This window comes from Nicotiana tabacum, chromosome 11 (genome assembly GCF_000715075.1).
Source record: "Nicotiana tabacum cultivar K326 chromosome 11, ASM71507v2, whole genome shotgun sequence".
NCBI classification, from domain to species: domain Eukaryota; kingdom Viridiplantae; phylum Streptophyta; class Magnoliopsida; order Solanales; family Solanaceae; genus Nicotiana; species Nicotiana tabacum.
Window position 1 is genome coordinate 152493301 of NC_134090.1, and position 18104 is coordinate 152511404.

At 36.6% G+C, this 18104-nt stretch overlaps 1 protein-coding gene and 1 pseudogene across 1 annotated transcript; both read left to right on the plus strand.

Moving 5' to 3' along the window:
* The first annotated feature begins 3964 nt into the window (after positions 1-3964).
* On the plus strand, positions 3965-4145 carry LOC142166747 (U1 spliceosomal RNA; annotated as a pseudogene).
* Positions 4146-10582: 6437 nt separating this feature from the next.
* On the plus strand, positions 10583-13773 carry LOC107821993 (uncharacterized). The gene has a single exon (XM_016648488.2). It carries the CDS (start codon positions 10674-10676, stop codon positions 13647-13649), a length of 2976 nt encoding a protein of 991 aa, XP_016503974.1. The 5' UTR covers positions 10583-10673; the 3' UTR covers positions 13650-13773.
* Positions 13774-18104: the final 4331 nt, after the last annotated feature.

An 18104-nucleotide genomic window follows, 5' to 3' on the forward strand; every position in this document is an offset into this window, starting at 1 on the left:
TCTGTCAACTTCATGGAATTCGTCGCCCTCTAACGGTACCTTATTCACCTCAACAAAATGGTGTTGCAGAGAGAAAGAATCGAACGATTCTTAATATGGCTAGATGTATGTTGAAAGCTAAAAGTATGCCTAAGGAATTTTGGGCCGAAGCTGTTTCTTGTGCAGTTTATTTGAATAACAGGTCTCCAACAAGAAATGTTAGAGATCAAACCCCTCAAGAAGCATGGAGTGGAAGAAAGACAAGTGTCAAGCACTTAAGAATCTTTGGGAGCATAGCCTATGCTCATGTGCCACATCAAGGGAGAGCAAAGCTTGACGATCGAAGTGTCAAGCATGTGTTTGTTGGCTATGATACGAGTTCAAAAGGCTACAAGCTATACAACCCAAGCAGCGGTAAGGTGGTGGTAAGTCGTGATGTTGAATTTGATGAAGAACTGGCATGGAATTGGGAAGCTGAGGAAGAAACTTCATATGATTTTCTTCCATACTTTGGTGATGAAGAAGAACCGGAGACCGTGGAACCTGTGCAGGACACAACTCCACCTTCTTCTCCAACAAATGTTGCATCTCCCTCTTCTCAAGAAAGTTCAAATGAACAACCGCAAAGGACAAGGAGCATTCAAGAGCTCTATGAGGACACAGAAGAAGTTACTAATTTTGATTTTTTATGTTGTCTCTTTGCTGACAGTGAACCAATGAACTTTGATGAAGCTGTTACAAACAAAAGGTGGAGACAAGCCATGGAGGAGGATATCAAGTTAATAGAGAAGAATAACACTTGGGAGTTAACAACTCTTCCCAAGGGTCATCGAGCAATTGGAGTGAAATGGGTATACAAAATAAAGAAGAATGCTGATGGAGATGTGGAGAAATACAAGGCACGACTTGTGGCTAAAGGCTACAAGCAAAGGCAAGGCATTGACTATTAAGAAGTCTATGCACTTGTTGCCCGCATTGAGACGATTCGTTTGTTGATCTCTTTGGCGGTGCAAATGAAGTGAAAGATTCATCAACTAGATGTCAAGCCAGCCTTCTTGAATGGCTATCTTGAAGAAGAAGTCTATGTTGAACAACCATTGGACTTCGTGGTCAAAAACCATGAAGATAAAGTGTTGCGGTTGAAGAAAGCTTTATATGGATTAAAGCAAGCCCCACGAGCATGGAATAGTTGCATCGACAAGTATTTTCAAGACAATGAGTTTACTCGTTGTCTCCATGAATATGCTATTTACCTTAAAGTTCATACTAATGGAGATATCTTACTTGTTTGTCTTTATGTTGATGATCTTATTTTCACGGGTAATAACCCAAGTTTGTTTGAAGCTTTCAAGAAAGATATGTCCCATGAGTTTGAGATGACAGATGTAGGGCTCATGTCATACTACTTGGGCCTAGAAGTGAAACAGATGGAGGATGGAATTTTTATCTCTCAAGAAAGTTATACAAAGGAGATATTGAAGAAGTTCAACATGCTCGATTGCAACCCCATGAACACACTGATGGAAAGTGGGACACAATTGTCCAAGTTTGATGAAGGAGAAAAAGTGGATCCCACATTCTTCAAAAGTCTTGTGGGAAGTTTGAGGTACTTGACTTGTACCATGCCAGATATACTCTTTGTAGTTGGAGTAGTTAGCCGGCTCATGGAGGCTCCTACCTCTACTCACTTGAAGGTCACTAGAAGAATTCTTCGCTACCTAAAAGGTACGATTGACTTTGGGCTACTTTATTCTTCTTCTAGTGATTTCAGTCTTATGGGATTTTGTGATAGTGATTATGCAGGAGATATTGATGATAGAAAAAGTACAACTGATTTTGTATTTTTCTTGGGTGATTCTGTTATTTCTTGGAGTTCAAAGAAACGGTCCATTGTTACTCTCTCGACTTGTGAAGCCGAATATATAGCAGCAACATCATGTACCTGTCATGCTTTTTCGCTAAGGAGATTATTGAAGGAGATCAATTTGCCACAAATGGAAGCTACAGAGATTTGTATTGATAACAAATCAGCACAGGCACTTTCAAAGAATCCAGTGTATCATGATCGAAGCAAGCATATAGATACAAGGTATCACTTCATCATAAAATGCATTGAGAAGAAGGAAGTCGAGCTCAAATATGTGAAGTCTCATGATCAATTTGCAGATATCTTCACAAAGCCTCTCAAGTTTGAAGATTTTCAGAGATTGAGAACAAGACTTGGACTAAAGAAGAAAAATCAAAATTAAGGGAGAGATTTGTGAGGTCCACACCTCACCAACCAAAAGAAGAAGATTGAAAAAATTGGACAAAATAGGCTGCTTGAATGCATATGGGCGGCTGAAGATTTCAATTTGCAATTTGCAATGCAATAAGTCAAATTTGTGTTACTAAGTGGTTGGCAAATTTGCCTATAAATAAAGATGATTCCCTCTCAGTTAAGACACACCAAAATAAGAGAGAAACAATAGAAGTTAGAGAGAGTAATCCATAAATTGTTGTCTGTGAGATAACTAGTGAGTGGTAGTAATATTGTAGTGAGGTGTTTTATATAAAGAGTGTTATTTCTTTCAAAGTTGTAGTAGTCTCTTGACACTACTGAGTTGTAATATTATAGTGGTAATATTGCTACACTCGGATATTGTATTTTATCCCGCTAAAATATTTGGTGTCATTATTACTCTCTTGTGTTATTATTATTTGTTGTGGATATTATTCCTGGGCGGGATTATTTATTTATCCCAACATTTGGAAGCTTTCAAGGTGACGAAAATGGTCTTTTTGCAGAGGTGAAGCTGGTTCGTTGTGGTGGCCGGTCGTTTTGGGAGGAGAGATTTAGGGATGTTGAAGGTTTTTCGCTAGGGTTCTCTTGGTGAGGGTGACGATGGAGCTCTAGAGATGAGGGTTCCTTTTTCTTATGTCCATGGTTGAGAAGGTAAACGAGAAGATGTGGTGTGGTCTGCTTTTGTTTTTTTTTTCGAAAGAGAGGTCCAAAACGCTGTGTTTGATATGCTCAGGAAGATGAAGTTCTTGGGGGAGGGGGGCGTCTAATGAAAACGGCGGATATCCAGTTTAGGTCTAATGTCTAACTAGGTCTAGGGATCTTTTTATAGTCTAAGTCTAGGGTTTTAAGGGGTTATTATGGGATATGTCCGAAAATTAGGTCTAAAAATAGGTTGTTTGAACTCAAATTTATTTTTTCTTGGTGAACGAGACTAAAAATACGACATCATTTACTAATTAATCTTACTTAAGCAAAATAGTTATTAAAATAAGACTGACCGTTAAAACAAATCTTTTTTTTTTGTATTTTCAACCATCATATTAAAATAAAAATAAGGTACTATTTTTGTATATTTTTTTTAGCTTTATGAAAGGTACATAAAAATAAAAATATTTTTGGAATTTTTATTTTTGTGACGAAATAAAGTAAAAGAGTCAAAATTAGTTGATATAACTATATTTAGGCTTAAACTAAATATTTACATGCTAAAATATGTAAAATCTTGGGAGGATAAACAATCACATATCTACTTACCCGACTAACCAATTTTATATTTTTCCCTAGATGTCTTTGTCACCAATAACGGTCCACCTTCCTCTTTATCCATAAGTCTTGTTCGACGGAGCATTGCAATGGGTTCAAAACTCTCTTTCACCTGCTTTTTTGTCATCATTTTTCGTGGTCATCTTAAACACGACGCCAAACCACAATTCCAGACACCTTTTTCCAAACCGTGGAGATAGACAACAACTGGTGATCCCTCTCGCTTGCAGCATCTCCTACTTTCGTTGCTCTTTAAATCTTATCTAGGGTTTTGTAAACCTAAGTAGATTTTATTGATTTACATATAAAGATTTTTCTTTTTTTACAAGACTGGATTTAATAGGTTTTCGATTAGTGAAAATTTGTTAGTAAATATCAAAACCGAGGTCAAAAGTATGTAAAATCTAAAACCAAAAAAAATAAAAATCATCCAAATTAAAATTTGATTTGTTTTGGTTAATTTTTCAGTTTAATCTGAATCATCACACAACCCTAGACCATGGCATAGGTTAGTGACCTCCATTGCACTTTGGAGGGATGCCCGCCTAAGGTAGGTTCAAGTAGTTGAGCCTACATCATAATTTGTGACAGTACGGGCTTGCGTTCGCGCCGTCCCTTCTGTTAAAAAAAACTCGCTTAAAGTACAAATGAAACAAAAGAGCTACTTTAAAAACGTTAAGGATACTTTTAGTTAATGAGGATACATCAAAGATGTATTTAAACTTTACGAGTCGTTTGATTGATGACAAATTATGAATGGTTTAGTAATACAAGGATTATAATATAATAATGCACAGATTGTAACGGGGACTAATAATGCAAGAATTATAGTGTGGGGATTAAAAATTCTAGAACTACAATGTAATTAGTAGTGCAAGGATTTTAAAGTATAAATTATTTTTGTTGGATATTTTTAAGGAAAAAGAAGAAATAAATCTAGAGTGTATCGGCTTTTTTGCTAATTTTTTATCTTATTAAATCCATGTCATAATACATAAATTCCTGCACAACTTTTGCAGGAAACAGAAGATACAACCAAACGGCGCATATAGTTTAATTCGATGCCTACATACCAACAACATGTTGAAGTTTGGCAAAATGCCAAAGTCCCACATCGGTTGGGAGAAGGGTTGGGGGATTTTTTCCCCTATAAAAGAAGACCTAATGTTTAGGATTTAAACACACCTCTCATTTGCCTTCTTATCTTCTTAAGGCATTTGTATCTTCTCTCTTTAGTATTTTTTCACTTGTATTTTGGAGTGGAATAAAATATTGGTTGTGTCCGAGGAGTAGGTAAAATTAGCCGAACCTCGTAAATTCTGGTGTTCCTTTTATTGTTGCTTTATTGTCTTATTTATTATTTGGTGGCTCTCATAATTTTTGGTATAGTAGTTGTGACTTATTCACACTATATACATTTGGCTTCTGCAACAATTGGTATCAGAGCCAAGGTACTGTCTAAGTATGCTCTGTGGTTGCAGCAGAGTCTGATCTTCCACATCAGAAAAGATTTATCTTGGTAACTGTCAAGGTTCTGTCTTAGTATGCTCTGTGGTTGCAGCTTAGTCTGATCTTCCACACCAGAAAGAAAATAATCTTGATTTGTGTCGTCAGCTATTAAATAATATTTGTGTCAAAATAGGAGACAATAACAAGAAGAATCTACATCAAGTGTCAATAATACGTCATCGTTGGCATCTTCGCTTATGACAAGAATTGTGTCAATTGCAAAATTTGCGGTAGAAATTTTTGACGGATCAGGACATTTTGGGATGTGGCAAGGCGAGGTTCTAGATGTCCTTTTTCAACAAGGGCTAGATCTTGCCATTGAAGAAAAAAGACCAGATGTTATTGGAGAAGAAGATTGGAGAATTATCAATCGTGTTGCTTGCGGTACCATTCGATCCTACCTTGCTAGAGAGCAGAAATATCCATACATAAAGGAAACTTCTGCAAGTAAATTATGGAAAGCACTGGAGGATAAATTTTTGAAGAAAAACAGTCAAAATAAATTGTACATGAAGAAGAGACTGTTTCACTTTACCTATGTTCCTGGTACCACGATGAATGAACATATCACCAGTTTCAATAAGTTGGTTCACAGATTTGCAAAATATGGATACAACTTATGATGATGGTGACTTGGCCTTGATGTTGTTGGCGTCACTTCCTGATGAGTACGAGCACCTTGAAACTACTCTACTCCATGGAAATGACGAAGTTTCTCTCAGAGAAGTTTGTTTGGCTTTGTACAGCTATGAACAAAGAAAGCGAGAAAAACAGAAGGGAGGAGAAGCACTGTTTGTGAGGGGTCGTCATCAAAATCAAACGAGGACAAAGAAGGGAAGATCCAAGTCAAGATCCAGACCCAGCAAAGATGAATGTGCCTTTTCTCGAGAAAAAGGGCATTGGAAGAAAGACTATCCGAAGTTGAAGAATAAGGCCAAATATAATAATGGAAAGGCCATTATGGATTCAAATGTAGCTGATTGTGATGATTCAGACTTCTCATTAGTTACAACAGAGTCATCAACATCATCAGACATATGGTTGATGGACTCGGCTTGTAGCTATCATATGTGTCCCAACAGGGACTGGTTCGTGGATTTTCAAGAAGGAGAATATGGAATTATTCACACAGCGGATAACAGCCCTCTTACCTCATATGGGATTGGTTCAATACGATTAAGGAACCACGATGGAATGATCAGAACATTAACAGATGTTCGATATGTACCAGATTTGAAGAAGAATCTCATCTCTGTGGGAGCCCTAGAATCAAAAGGGTTCAAAATCATTGCAGAAAATGGAGTGATGAGAATATGCTCAGGTGCACTAGTGGTAATGAAGGCTAATCGGAAGAATAATAATATGTACCGCTATTGTGGAAGTACAGTTATTGGGACAACGAAAGTGACATCCAGTGACGACAAAGAAACAGAAGCAACCAGGCTATGGCACATGCGCTTAGGACATGCTGGAGGAAAATCCTTGAAAACTCTATTAGATCAAGGATTGTTAAAGGGAGTCAAGGCTTGCAACTTGGAGTTTTGCGAACATTGTGTTAAAGGGAAACAGACAAGGGTTAAATTTGGTATAGCGATCCATAATACTAAAAGCATTTTGGATTATGTACACTCTGATGTTTGGGGTCCTTCCAAAATACCTTCATTGGGTGGGAAGCACTATTTTGTAACCTTTGTTGATGATTTTTCCAGAAGAGTGTGGGTGTATACAATGAAAAGCAAAGATGAAGTGTTGGGAATTTTTCTCAAATGGAAGAAGATGGTGGAGAATCAAACAGGCAGGAGGATCAAGTGTATTCGCACAGACAATGGAGGTGAATACAAAAATGATCATTTCAATAAGGTCTGTGAAAATGATGGCATTGTCCGACACTTCACTGTTAGACATACACCACAACAGAATGGAGTGGCAGAACATATGAACCGGACCTTGCTGGAGAAGGTACGGTGTATGTTGTCCAATGCTGGCTTGGGCAAAGAATTTTGGGCTGAGGCAATTACATATGCATGTCACCTCATTAATCGTCTACCATCTGTTGTTATTAATGGCAAGACACCATTTAAAAAATGGTATGGAAAGCCTGCTGTAGATTATGACTATTTGCACGTGTTTGGCTCAACTACATATTATCATGTGATAGAGTCAAAATTGGATCCAAGGGCGAAGAAGGCTATTTTTATGGGAATTACTTCTGGAGTCAAAGGAAATCGCTTATGGTGTCCTATGACAAAGAAAGTAATATTCAGCAGGGATGTTACCTTTGATGAATCTGCTATGGTAAATAAAGTAATAGAAGATACCAAACAAAATGAAGGTGCTTCTAAGCAGGTGGCGTTTGAGGGAAAATTTATTTTTCCTACATAAGAAGCAGAGGAGGAAACAAATGAAGATTACCCTCTTGAAGGAGAGCCAGTAGAGGAGATTCCAACTCAGGAACCTCAACAATAACTTGAATCAATAGCAACCAGCAGGCCAAAAAGAACAATAACGAAACCTGTTCGTCTCATAGAAACGGTTGCTTGTGCAACCTCAATTGTAGCTGATGATGTTCCTACCACTTATAAAGACGCAGTCCAAAGTTCAAAAGAAGATAAGTGGAGGATTGCAATGAATGATAAAATACAGTCCCTTCATCAGAATCATACATGGAGATTAGCCAATCTCCCGAAGGGAATGAAAGCAATTGGGTGCAAATGGGTATTTGCAAAGAAGGAAGGATTTCCTAACCAAGTAGATGTTCGCTACAAAGCAAGATTGGTGGCCAAAGGATATGATCAAAAGAAGGGAATTGATTACAATGAAGTATTTTCTCCAGTTGTAAAACATTCCTCCATTAGAATTATGTTGGCTTTGGTAGTACAATTGGATTTGGAACTAGTTCAGATGGATGTAAAAACTGCATTTTTACATGAAAACTTGGAGGAGGAAATCTACATGACTTAGCCAGAAGGATTCAAAGTTGCTGGAAAAGAAAATATGGTATGCAAACTTGAAAAATCGTTGTACGGATTGAAACAATCTTCTAGACAATGGTACAAGCGATTTGACGAGTTTATGTTGCAGCAAGGGTACAAGAGAAGCAAATACGATCATTGTGTGTATTTGCGCACGCTTAAAGGTGGTTCCTTTGTATATCTTCTCCTATATGTTGATGATATGTTGATAGCTTCCAAGAATTCGGAAGAAATTGATAAGTTAAAGATTCAACTGAAGAAGGAGTTCGAGATGAAGGATCTGGGTGAGGCAAAGAAAATTCTTGGCATGGATAATAAGAGATAGACGTTCAAAGAAACTCTGTTTATCTCAGAAAGGATATTTGAAGAGAGTACTACAACGTTTTGGCATAGCTGACAAGACTAAGCGAGTTAGTACTCCACTTGCTCCCCATTTTAAGCTGAGTACTACTATGTCGTCAAAGGATGAAGCTGAACGAGAGTATATGTCAAAGGTACCATACGCAAATGCTGTTGGTAGCTTGATGTATGCAATAGTCTGTACGAGACCTGACATTTCACAAGATGTTGGAGTTATTAGAAAATATATGCATAATCCAGGAAAGGAGCATTGGCAAGCTGTGAAGTGGATTCTACGGTATATTCATAATACTGTAGATGTTGGGTTAGTTTTTGAGCAGGAAGACAATCAGTCTGTAGTTGGATATTGTGATTCAGATTTTGGGGGTGATCTGGACAAACGAAGATCAACTACTGGTTATGTGTTTACTTTTGCAAAGGCACCAGTTAGTTGGAAGTCTACTTTGCAGTCAATAGTTGCTTTGTCTACAACAGAGGCAGAGTATATGGATATTATAGAGGCTGTGAAGTAGGCAATTTGGCTTCAAGGATTGCTAAAGGAGCTTGGTGTTGAACAAAAATGTATCACAATTTTTTGTGATAGTCAAAGTGTTATTCAATTAGCGAAGAACCAAGTTTATCATGCAAGGACGAAGCACATTGATGTTCGGTATCATTTTGTACGAGAAATCATAGAAGAAGGTGGAGTCACGATGAAGAAAATTCATACTACAGAGAATCCTGCTGATATGCTGACAAAAGTGGTGAGTACGATCAAGTTTCAAACATTGTTTGGATTTGATCAACATTGTTGAACACTGAAGATTGAAGATGAAGACACAACCAAAATTTATTATTGAGTGAGAATTGAAGATGTGAAATTTTGCCAAGGTGGAGATTTGTTGAAGTTTGGCAAAATGCCAAAGTCCCACATCGGTTGGGAGAAGAGTTGGAGGGGATTTTTTCCCCTATAAAAGAAGGCCTAATGTTTAGGATTTAAACACACCTCTCATTTGCCTTCTTATCTTCTTAAGGCATTTGTATCTTCTCTCTTTAGTATTATTTCACTTGTATTTTGGAGTAGAATAAAATATTGGTTGTGTCCGAGGAGTAAGCAAAATTAGCCGAACCTCGTAAATTCTGGTGTTCCTTTTATTGTTGCTTTATTGTCTTATTTATTATTTGGTGGCTGTCATAATTTTCGGTATAGTAGTTGTGACTTATTCACACTATATACATTTGGCTTCCGCAACACAACATACATAGTTAAAAACTCATGTATAGAAGTAACAAAGTCATAAAATGATTGAGACAATTTTCGTTTTGTTCACTTGAAAAAGTTATTGCATTCATATTACATGAAGTAAAACTTACACATTGGTAAAAGGTTTGGAAATTAACAAAGATAGTTTTCACACACCAATGGCATATACAATGATATATTCTCGAGCAGGTATGTTAATTTTTCAAACTTATATAAGAGATTTTATATAGAATTTGCCAAATTCAACCATCTTCTCTTCAAACAATTTGAAAATTGCTGGTATTGAAAAATGAAGACACCTTTGAAACACACTGTCCTTTTTTTCCTCCATTAAATCAATTTTCTGGAAAATATTGATTATTTTAAAATAATTCATTGACTATAGAAATGCAATCTTTTTCAATTCCGTAGTAGAAGCCTACACAAAGAAACTTGGGAAATTTTTTAGAAATAGTCAGATTTATAACAGGTAATTTAAAAATAGTCACAGTTTCAAAAATAATCAAAATGTTGCCACTTTTTCATGTAAAGATAAAATCTGAATAAAAACACCCTTAAAATCCGGAAACATTTCAGCATAATATACTAGAGTTCATATTTTTTACAAATGAGATTCCAGCATAATGTGCTAGAATTTCATAATGTATTGGAGTTTCAACATAATATTCTGGAACTTTATACGCATGAGCTCCATAATCTAGCATATTATGCTAAAACTTTCCATGCGATGGAGTTCCAACAGTTGGAAGTTTATAGGCAGGAGCTCCACAATGCAGCATATTATACTGAAACTTTTTCCGCGTTTCAGCAAAATAGTGACTATTTTTTGATGACTTTTACTTCACAAGAAAACTTGTGAGTAATTCAGTTCAAGTGGTATAGCTAGACAATAAGCATTTAACTGCTATAAAAACAGTTGACAACTTGGGATAATATTGTTCATCATTTCAAAGCCATGAGGACCCTCAAAACTTTCCTTATATTTGCCACTTTATTTTATCATTTTTCGATCGTTTATGGCTGCTATGAAACTGAAAGAGCAACTCTACTGAGCTTCAAATCGATGATAACTGATCCATCTGATCGGTTATCTTCATGGCAAGGCGGAAACTGTTGCAATTGGGAAGGAATCAAATGCTCAAGTTCAGGTCATGTTGTAGTTGTCAATCTCCGGAATCCTAATCCGGATGAAATCATGATCAATGTCAATGAGGAAGTTGTTTCAAATTCTAACAATACATTTGATTTTGCCCTTAAAGGTACTATATCTCCATTGCTCTTTACTCTTAACCATATGCAACATCTTGACCTGAGTTTCAACAACTTCATGCTCTCTAAACTACCTACTGAGATATCAAACTTAACAAAGTTGACTTATCTCAACCTCTCAAATGCTATGTTTCAAGATTCCATCACCACACAATTTTCAAACCTTACATCTCTAAGGTTTCTTGATCTTTCATGTGCTAATTTAGTACCTGATTTTTCTTCTTTTTCTGTCAGCTTGACATTTCCGCTAAGGTTAGATTTTGGCTCACTGTCGTCTTTTATCAGCTATGGTCGTATATCTAGTCCAAATCTAAGGTGGTTAGAAGGACTCCGCGACCTTAGATATCTTGTATTGATAGGTGTTGATCTATCAAAGGCGTCCGAATCATTTCATTGGGCTAAACCAATATCAAGTCTTTCAAATCTCATGTCACTTCGTTTGTCCAACTGCAACATTTCAGGAAGAATTCCAACAGTGGAGTTACTTAATCTTACTAATCTTTCTACTCTAGAAATGAGTTCTAACGCTCTAACATCCTGGATACCTGATCTGCTATCGAACCTCACAACCCTCTCAACTCTTGATTTTAGTGGCAACGATTTACATGGTCATATCCCTTACCTTCCTCAGCTTGAAAGACTTTCTGTTGCTAGCAATCCTGCTATGATCATCAATCTTGTTTCAATGTTTTCAGTCCCATGGTCAAAGTTGACATTTCTTGACATAAGTTTCACAGGGGTAGGTGGAACGATTCCTCCTTCGTTAAGCAATTCAACTTCATTAACCTCTTTCCGAGCTGATGGTTGCTCGATCCAAGGGTCGATACCTTCTTCCATCACAAAACTTAAGAAATTAAGTGTACTGATGCTCAATGACAACAACATTACCGGCCAACTTCCTGTATCAATGTCCAGTTTAAGAAGCCTTCAGTACTTATCTCTATTTCAGAACAGATTAGAAGGGCATATTCCCATTTCAATTTGTCGAATCCCCTCCCTCGAGTACCTGAATTTAGAATGGAACGATCTAACAGGACGTCTTCCCTTGTGCATACTTCAGCTTCCTAAACTTTCATCTCTTTATATTCAGAGGGATAGGCTGAATGGTAATATGCCATTGTCTTTATTCCAAAAGTCTAGATTGGAAGAAATTAGTTTAGGAACAAGTGGATTGTCATTGGAAATTGATGATCAACATCAACCCTTTGTGCAAACTTTTCAGCCCAAGATTTTGGAATTCACATCTTGCAACATGAGAGGAGGAATCCCAGAATTCTTTTCAAATTTGACGAAACTCGTGGTTTTAAATTTGTCTAACAACAGTCTATCAGGAGCCATACCATATTGGTTGTTCAATCTCCCTTCCCTTTCTATACTAGCTTTGTCTATGAATAACTTCGAGGGATTTATACCGCCAATGATTCAGCTGAAATCTTCTCGTTTCCCAACAATAGTAAATTTAGCCAGAAATAACCTTCAAGGTCCTATCCCTTCTCAGCTCCTGAATGTTAATGTCATCGATTTGACACTTAACAGTTTCGTAGGCTTAATTCCAACACAGATAGGAAAAGTTCCTGGTATCAGGTCCATATCATTATCAGGGAACAAAATTCATGGTCCAATACCAGAATCATTTTGCCGAGCAACTAATGTCCTCCAGGTTCTTGATCTCTCCAATAATAGCTTGTCAGGCACCATACGACGTAATCTGGGAAACTGCAAGTCTCTCATTTACCTTAATCTTGGACAAAACAAGCTCACTGGAAGTATTCCAAAAGAACTTGAACGCGTCACAAGCCTTCGTTATCTGGATTTGAGTGGGAATGACTTTGAAGGATTTTTTCCAGCAGTGATCGAAAACTTTCAAGATTTGGAGATTCTGAAGTTGGCAGGCAACAGATTTGAAGGAAGGATACCAAAGTTCATTGGCGACTTACACCAACTCCGTATTCTCGTGCTTGCATCAAACTCTTTCAATGAATCAATTCCAGAAGAGCTAATGAAGTTGGAAAATCTACAATATATTGGCTTGTCCAGTAACAATCTATCTGGCCCCATTCCTGAGAATCTTGATGGCTTGAAAATGATGATGAAAAGAGAAAATGAGGCGACCATCTTAGGTTATGCTTACTCCCTCAAGTTCACTGGTGCTCAGCTAGAAATAGTCACCAAAGGACAGACACAATGGCTTGAGTCAGTCTATTCCTACCACACTGGATTCGACGTCTCAAGCAACACTCTCACTGGTAAAATCCCTGAGAAATTTGGCCTTTTAAGTGGACTTCCATTGCTGAACCTCTCACATAATAATCTTTTCGGATTGATTCCAAAGACTACTGGTGAGATGAGTTCCCTCGAGTCGTTGGATCTCAGTTACAACCATTTCACAGGAGAAATTCCAGTGACATTAACAGTGTTAGATTTCCTCCAGCATCTCAACATGTCTTATAACAATTTGAGTGGAAGAATTCCAAGCGGTCCGCATTTTGACACTTTGTATCAAGATGGAACAGCATATATTGGAAACAAATACTTATGTGGTGCTCCTGGTGGGATGAACTGCAGTAACTATGCTCCCTCTATCAATGAAACTGTAGAGAACAGATATGATCAAGAAAATGTCCTTTTTGTTGTAGTTATATTCTTGGGCTATGTAACAGGACTTTCTGGATTATTCTTGTTCTTATATTTGATGAAGGATAATTGGAGGAACATGTACTGGAGAGCAGTAGACAGAATTGTGTTGAAAATAGTAAACCGTGGGTCATGATATATATGACAGCAGTCTTTGAGTTCAATTTTCACTTTAAAGGTTTGGTTACTGGAGGTTGGAGCAGCCATCAATATTCTATTTTTCTTTTTTGTTAAATCCAGAAAAGTCAAAATGAAAATATTTTCTGAACATGGAAATAAGGATTGAGCACAAGAATAGGAAAAGAGAAGACATTCTTGTAGTACTGAAGAGCCAGTCTTAACAGTATGTAGTCCTATTCCTCTAATCAGATTACAAAGTTCTGTTTTCTTAATGTTCTTTCTCAGCTGGCTCTTGATGTTTATATTCCCAATAATGCTAAATATGTGCTGCTTTCAAAATGATAAAAGAGGTCAGCCCAATACATAAAGTATCTCGTAATCACGCAGGGTCCAGGGAAAGGCCGCACCCCTAGAATATAATGTAGACAGCCTACTTTTAATGTAAGGATTAGTGGCCGTTGGGATTGGATGTTGGTGAATAGGAAATGGAGGGAAGAAATGAGAAGGGAAAGTGAGTTGTTCGCTTATGTTTTGGAAAGAGCAAATGTCCCCCATTGGTAGTGGAAAGAAAGGGAATGTGCTTTATATTAAAAAAGCACTTCTTTTGGTGTTAAATGTGTTGGTAAGAAGGTAAACCCCGCGCCGTCGTCGCTAGCTCGCTCGGTTCGGCTTCAAGAAGTCAAACCGAAATAACCCAGGATCCGCACGCACGACCCGCGATCGATCTGTTCCATTTTCCGGATAATTTTAAATATTCCTGCTTGTTCCAACAGCCATGGCTATTTCTGAAAGGTTGTAAATTTTCAGAAACAGTGCTAGAAAATGTCTATAAATTCGCTTTGGTCCCGGAATTTTTCCTTACGAAATTTTCTGAACTTCAAACTTCTTCTTCTGCACAAATAAAATCCAGTATAATTTACAGTCATTGAGTTGTTCGCAGTTCACCAGTGTTTTAGGTACCGATACTCTGGTGAGTCAAATTGTTCTATCCTGGGAGTTTAATATTCTATCACTTCGGGTACTTAGGAGAATAATTTCCTTAAGGACACAATGTGCATTCAATGGGCTCGATTTCATTCCAACATGTATTTTCTGATTCTGTTTTCTTATTATTTCCAGTTTCTTCTTTACTTCTGTATTTTTTTTGTTACAGGAAATTTACTGTTTCGTAATATTAGAGTTAATGCAGATTAATAACAATCTTAAGGAAATTATACTTATACTTTAATCTGTATTTTATTTTCTGGAGATTAAAACCTTTGTAGTTTTCTACTCCTAGTGAATTTTTCTATTTCTGATTTGAAGATATAAAAACTTCATCGGATTATTAAAGTTCATAATTCAGAAACGATTTGAAGAACATAAAACCTTCATCGTATTCTAGTGAAACAATATATAAAAACTTCGATTTTTGTTTATTAAAAGTACTGATTTTTATTAATTACAGTATTGTTTGTTGTTTTATTTTTCTGCCATTAATTGAAATGTTTTGTTGTTGACAGTGAGAAATGGCAATTGAAAATGAAAATCCTTCTGCGACTGTTGTGGCAACGACAATAGCCTCGTCAAGCCGAACTGCTGTGTCACCGACCGAAAAATCGGGAAACTTTCTGGAGCTAACTTCAAAGAAAGGCAGCAGAGGGCATTCTTTTGGCTTACCACGCTTGGTATGCAGAAATTCTCCAATGAAGACCCTCCAGTGCCTGTTGCCGATATGCCAGACAATGAAAATTTTATGATTGTTGAAGCGTGGAAACAGACAGATTTTCTTTGCAAAGACTACATTTTGAGTGCTTTGGGGGATTATTTTTACAATGTATACAGTGCTACGAATAATTCGAAAGAATTCTAGGATGCACTTGAGAGGAAGTATAAGACTGAAGATGCGTGCTTCAATAAGTTTATGGTTGCCAAGTTTCTAAACTATAAAGTGATAGATAGCAAAATCGTTGGAACCCAAGTTCAAGTGCTTCAACTTATTTTTCATGACCTTATTGCTGAAGGTATGGTAGTAAATGAAGCATTTCAAATGGCTGCAATGATTGAAAAGTTACCTCCTTCATGGAGAGATTTCAAAAACTATCTAAAGCACAAGCGCAAAGAACTGAAGTTGGAAGATCTTCTTATACGCCTCAAGATTGAGGAAGATAACAAAACAACCGAGAGGAAGTCACATGAAAATTCAACGATTATGGGAGCGAATATTTTTGAAGAGGTTGCTCCAAAAAGTAAGAAAAGGAAGAAGTCTTTTGGACAGACAAATGAGCAGAACAAGAAAAAATTCAAGGGCAGCTGCTATAATTGTGGAAAAGCTAGTCACAAAGCCCCTGACTGTCGTCTCCCGGAAAAGGACCAGAAAAAGGGACAGTCCAACATAGTGAAGAAGAATGATGACATTGATGATCTATGTACAATGCTTTTGGAATGTAACTTAGTTAGAAATTCGAAGGAGTGGTGGATTGACTTTGGAGCCATTTGACATGTTTGTGTTGTTAAAGAAGCATTTGCTACCTACTCTATTGTTGGTCCCCAAGAAAAGGCTTCCATGGGAAATACTGCAATAGCAAGATTGAGTGTTATAGGAATATATTCCTGATGATGACTTCCGGTAAGGTGTTAACGCTCAACAACGTTTTTCGTGTTCCTACTATTAGGAAAAATTTAGTTTCAACTTCTCTACTTGCTAAGAATAGATTTAAATGGGTATTTGTATCTAACATGTTGTTGTAAGCAAAAATTATATGTATGTTGGAAATGGCTACCTCATAGAGGGCCTTTTCAAACTCAATGTAATGGTTGTTGACAGTATTAATAAAAGTTCAGCTTCTTCTTATTTATTGGATTCAAATGATTTATGGCATGTTCATTTAGGACATGTCAATTACAAAACATAGCAGAAGTTAATTAATTTAGAACATTGCCTAAATTCGAATGTAATAAATCAAAATATCAAATATGTATTGAATCTATGTTTGTCAACCATACTTATAAGTCTGTTGAAAGGAATTCAAATCCTTTAGACTTAATTCATACCGACATTTCTGATATGAAGTCAACACCATCTTGTGGTGGGAAAAAGTATTTTATAATTTTTATGGAAGATTGCACTCGATATTATTATGTTTATTTGCTTAATAGTAAGGATGAAGCAATTGAAGCATTGAAGTTATCCAAGAATGAAGTGGAGAATCAATTGAATAAAAAGATTAAAATAATTCGAAGCGATAGGGGTGGAGAATACAAATCTCCTTTTGCAGAGATATGTTCGGAATATGGAATTATCCATCAAACTACTGCCCCCTTATACACCTCAATCCAATGGAATTGCGGAAAGAAAAACTGATATTAAAGGAAATGATGGATGCTTTATTAACAAGTTTTGGCTTATCGCAGAGTTTGTGGGGGGAAGATGTCCTTACAGCTAACCGAATACTCAACAGAGTACCCTACAACAAAACACAATCTACACCATATGAAAAATGGAAAGGAAGAAAGCCAAGCTTGAGATATTTCAAAGTGTAGGGCTGTTTAGCAAAGGTACAAGTACTTTTACCCAAGAGGGTATAATCGGACCAAAAACTGTGGATAGCATGTCGGTTTTGGTTCAAAAATCTGATAATCCTGGAGTTCATATTAATACGGTAATTGAATTAGATAATGTTGAATTCTTTGAAAATATTTATCCATATAAAATTGAATGGGAGTTTTCAAGTGAAAGATATAAACGACCACAGGAATAACCAGAGAAAAATACTCAAAGTAAAGAGGATTCAAGACGTAGAAAAAGTCAAAGAACATCTACTTCCTTTGGAACAGATTTTGTTACATTCTTGCTTGAAAATGAGCCTCAAACTTTCAAAGCAGCTATGTCATCTTCTGATTCAACATTTTAGAAAGAGGCAGTCAATAGTGAGATTCAATCAATTTTGGATAACCATACATGGGAAATAGTTGATCTTCCTCTAGGAAATAAGCCTTTAGGTTCGAAATGGATCTTTAAGAGGAAAATGAAAGTTGATGGCACTATTAACAAATATAAAGCAATACTTGTTGTCAAAGGTTATAGACAAAAGGAAGGCCTTGATTACTTTGACATTTAGTCGCTAGTAACTAGGATAGCATCTATTAGGATGTTAGTGGCACTGGCGACCTTATTTGGTCTTGAAATCCATCAAACGGATGTTAAAACAACTTTCTTAAATGGAGATTTGGAGAAAGAAATTTACATGGAACAACGTAAGGGTTTTGTGGTTCCTAGTAAAGAAAAAAAAGTGTGAAAACTTGTTACGTCGCTTAATGGACTTAAACAAGCACCCAAACAATAGTATGCTAAATTTGACCAAACAATATTGGCAAATTAAAATCAATGAGTCTGACAAATGTATTTACATTAAAACCACGTCAGGTCATGAAGTCATTGTTTGTTTATATGTTAATGACATGTTGATATAAGCAAAGATATGGCAAATAT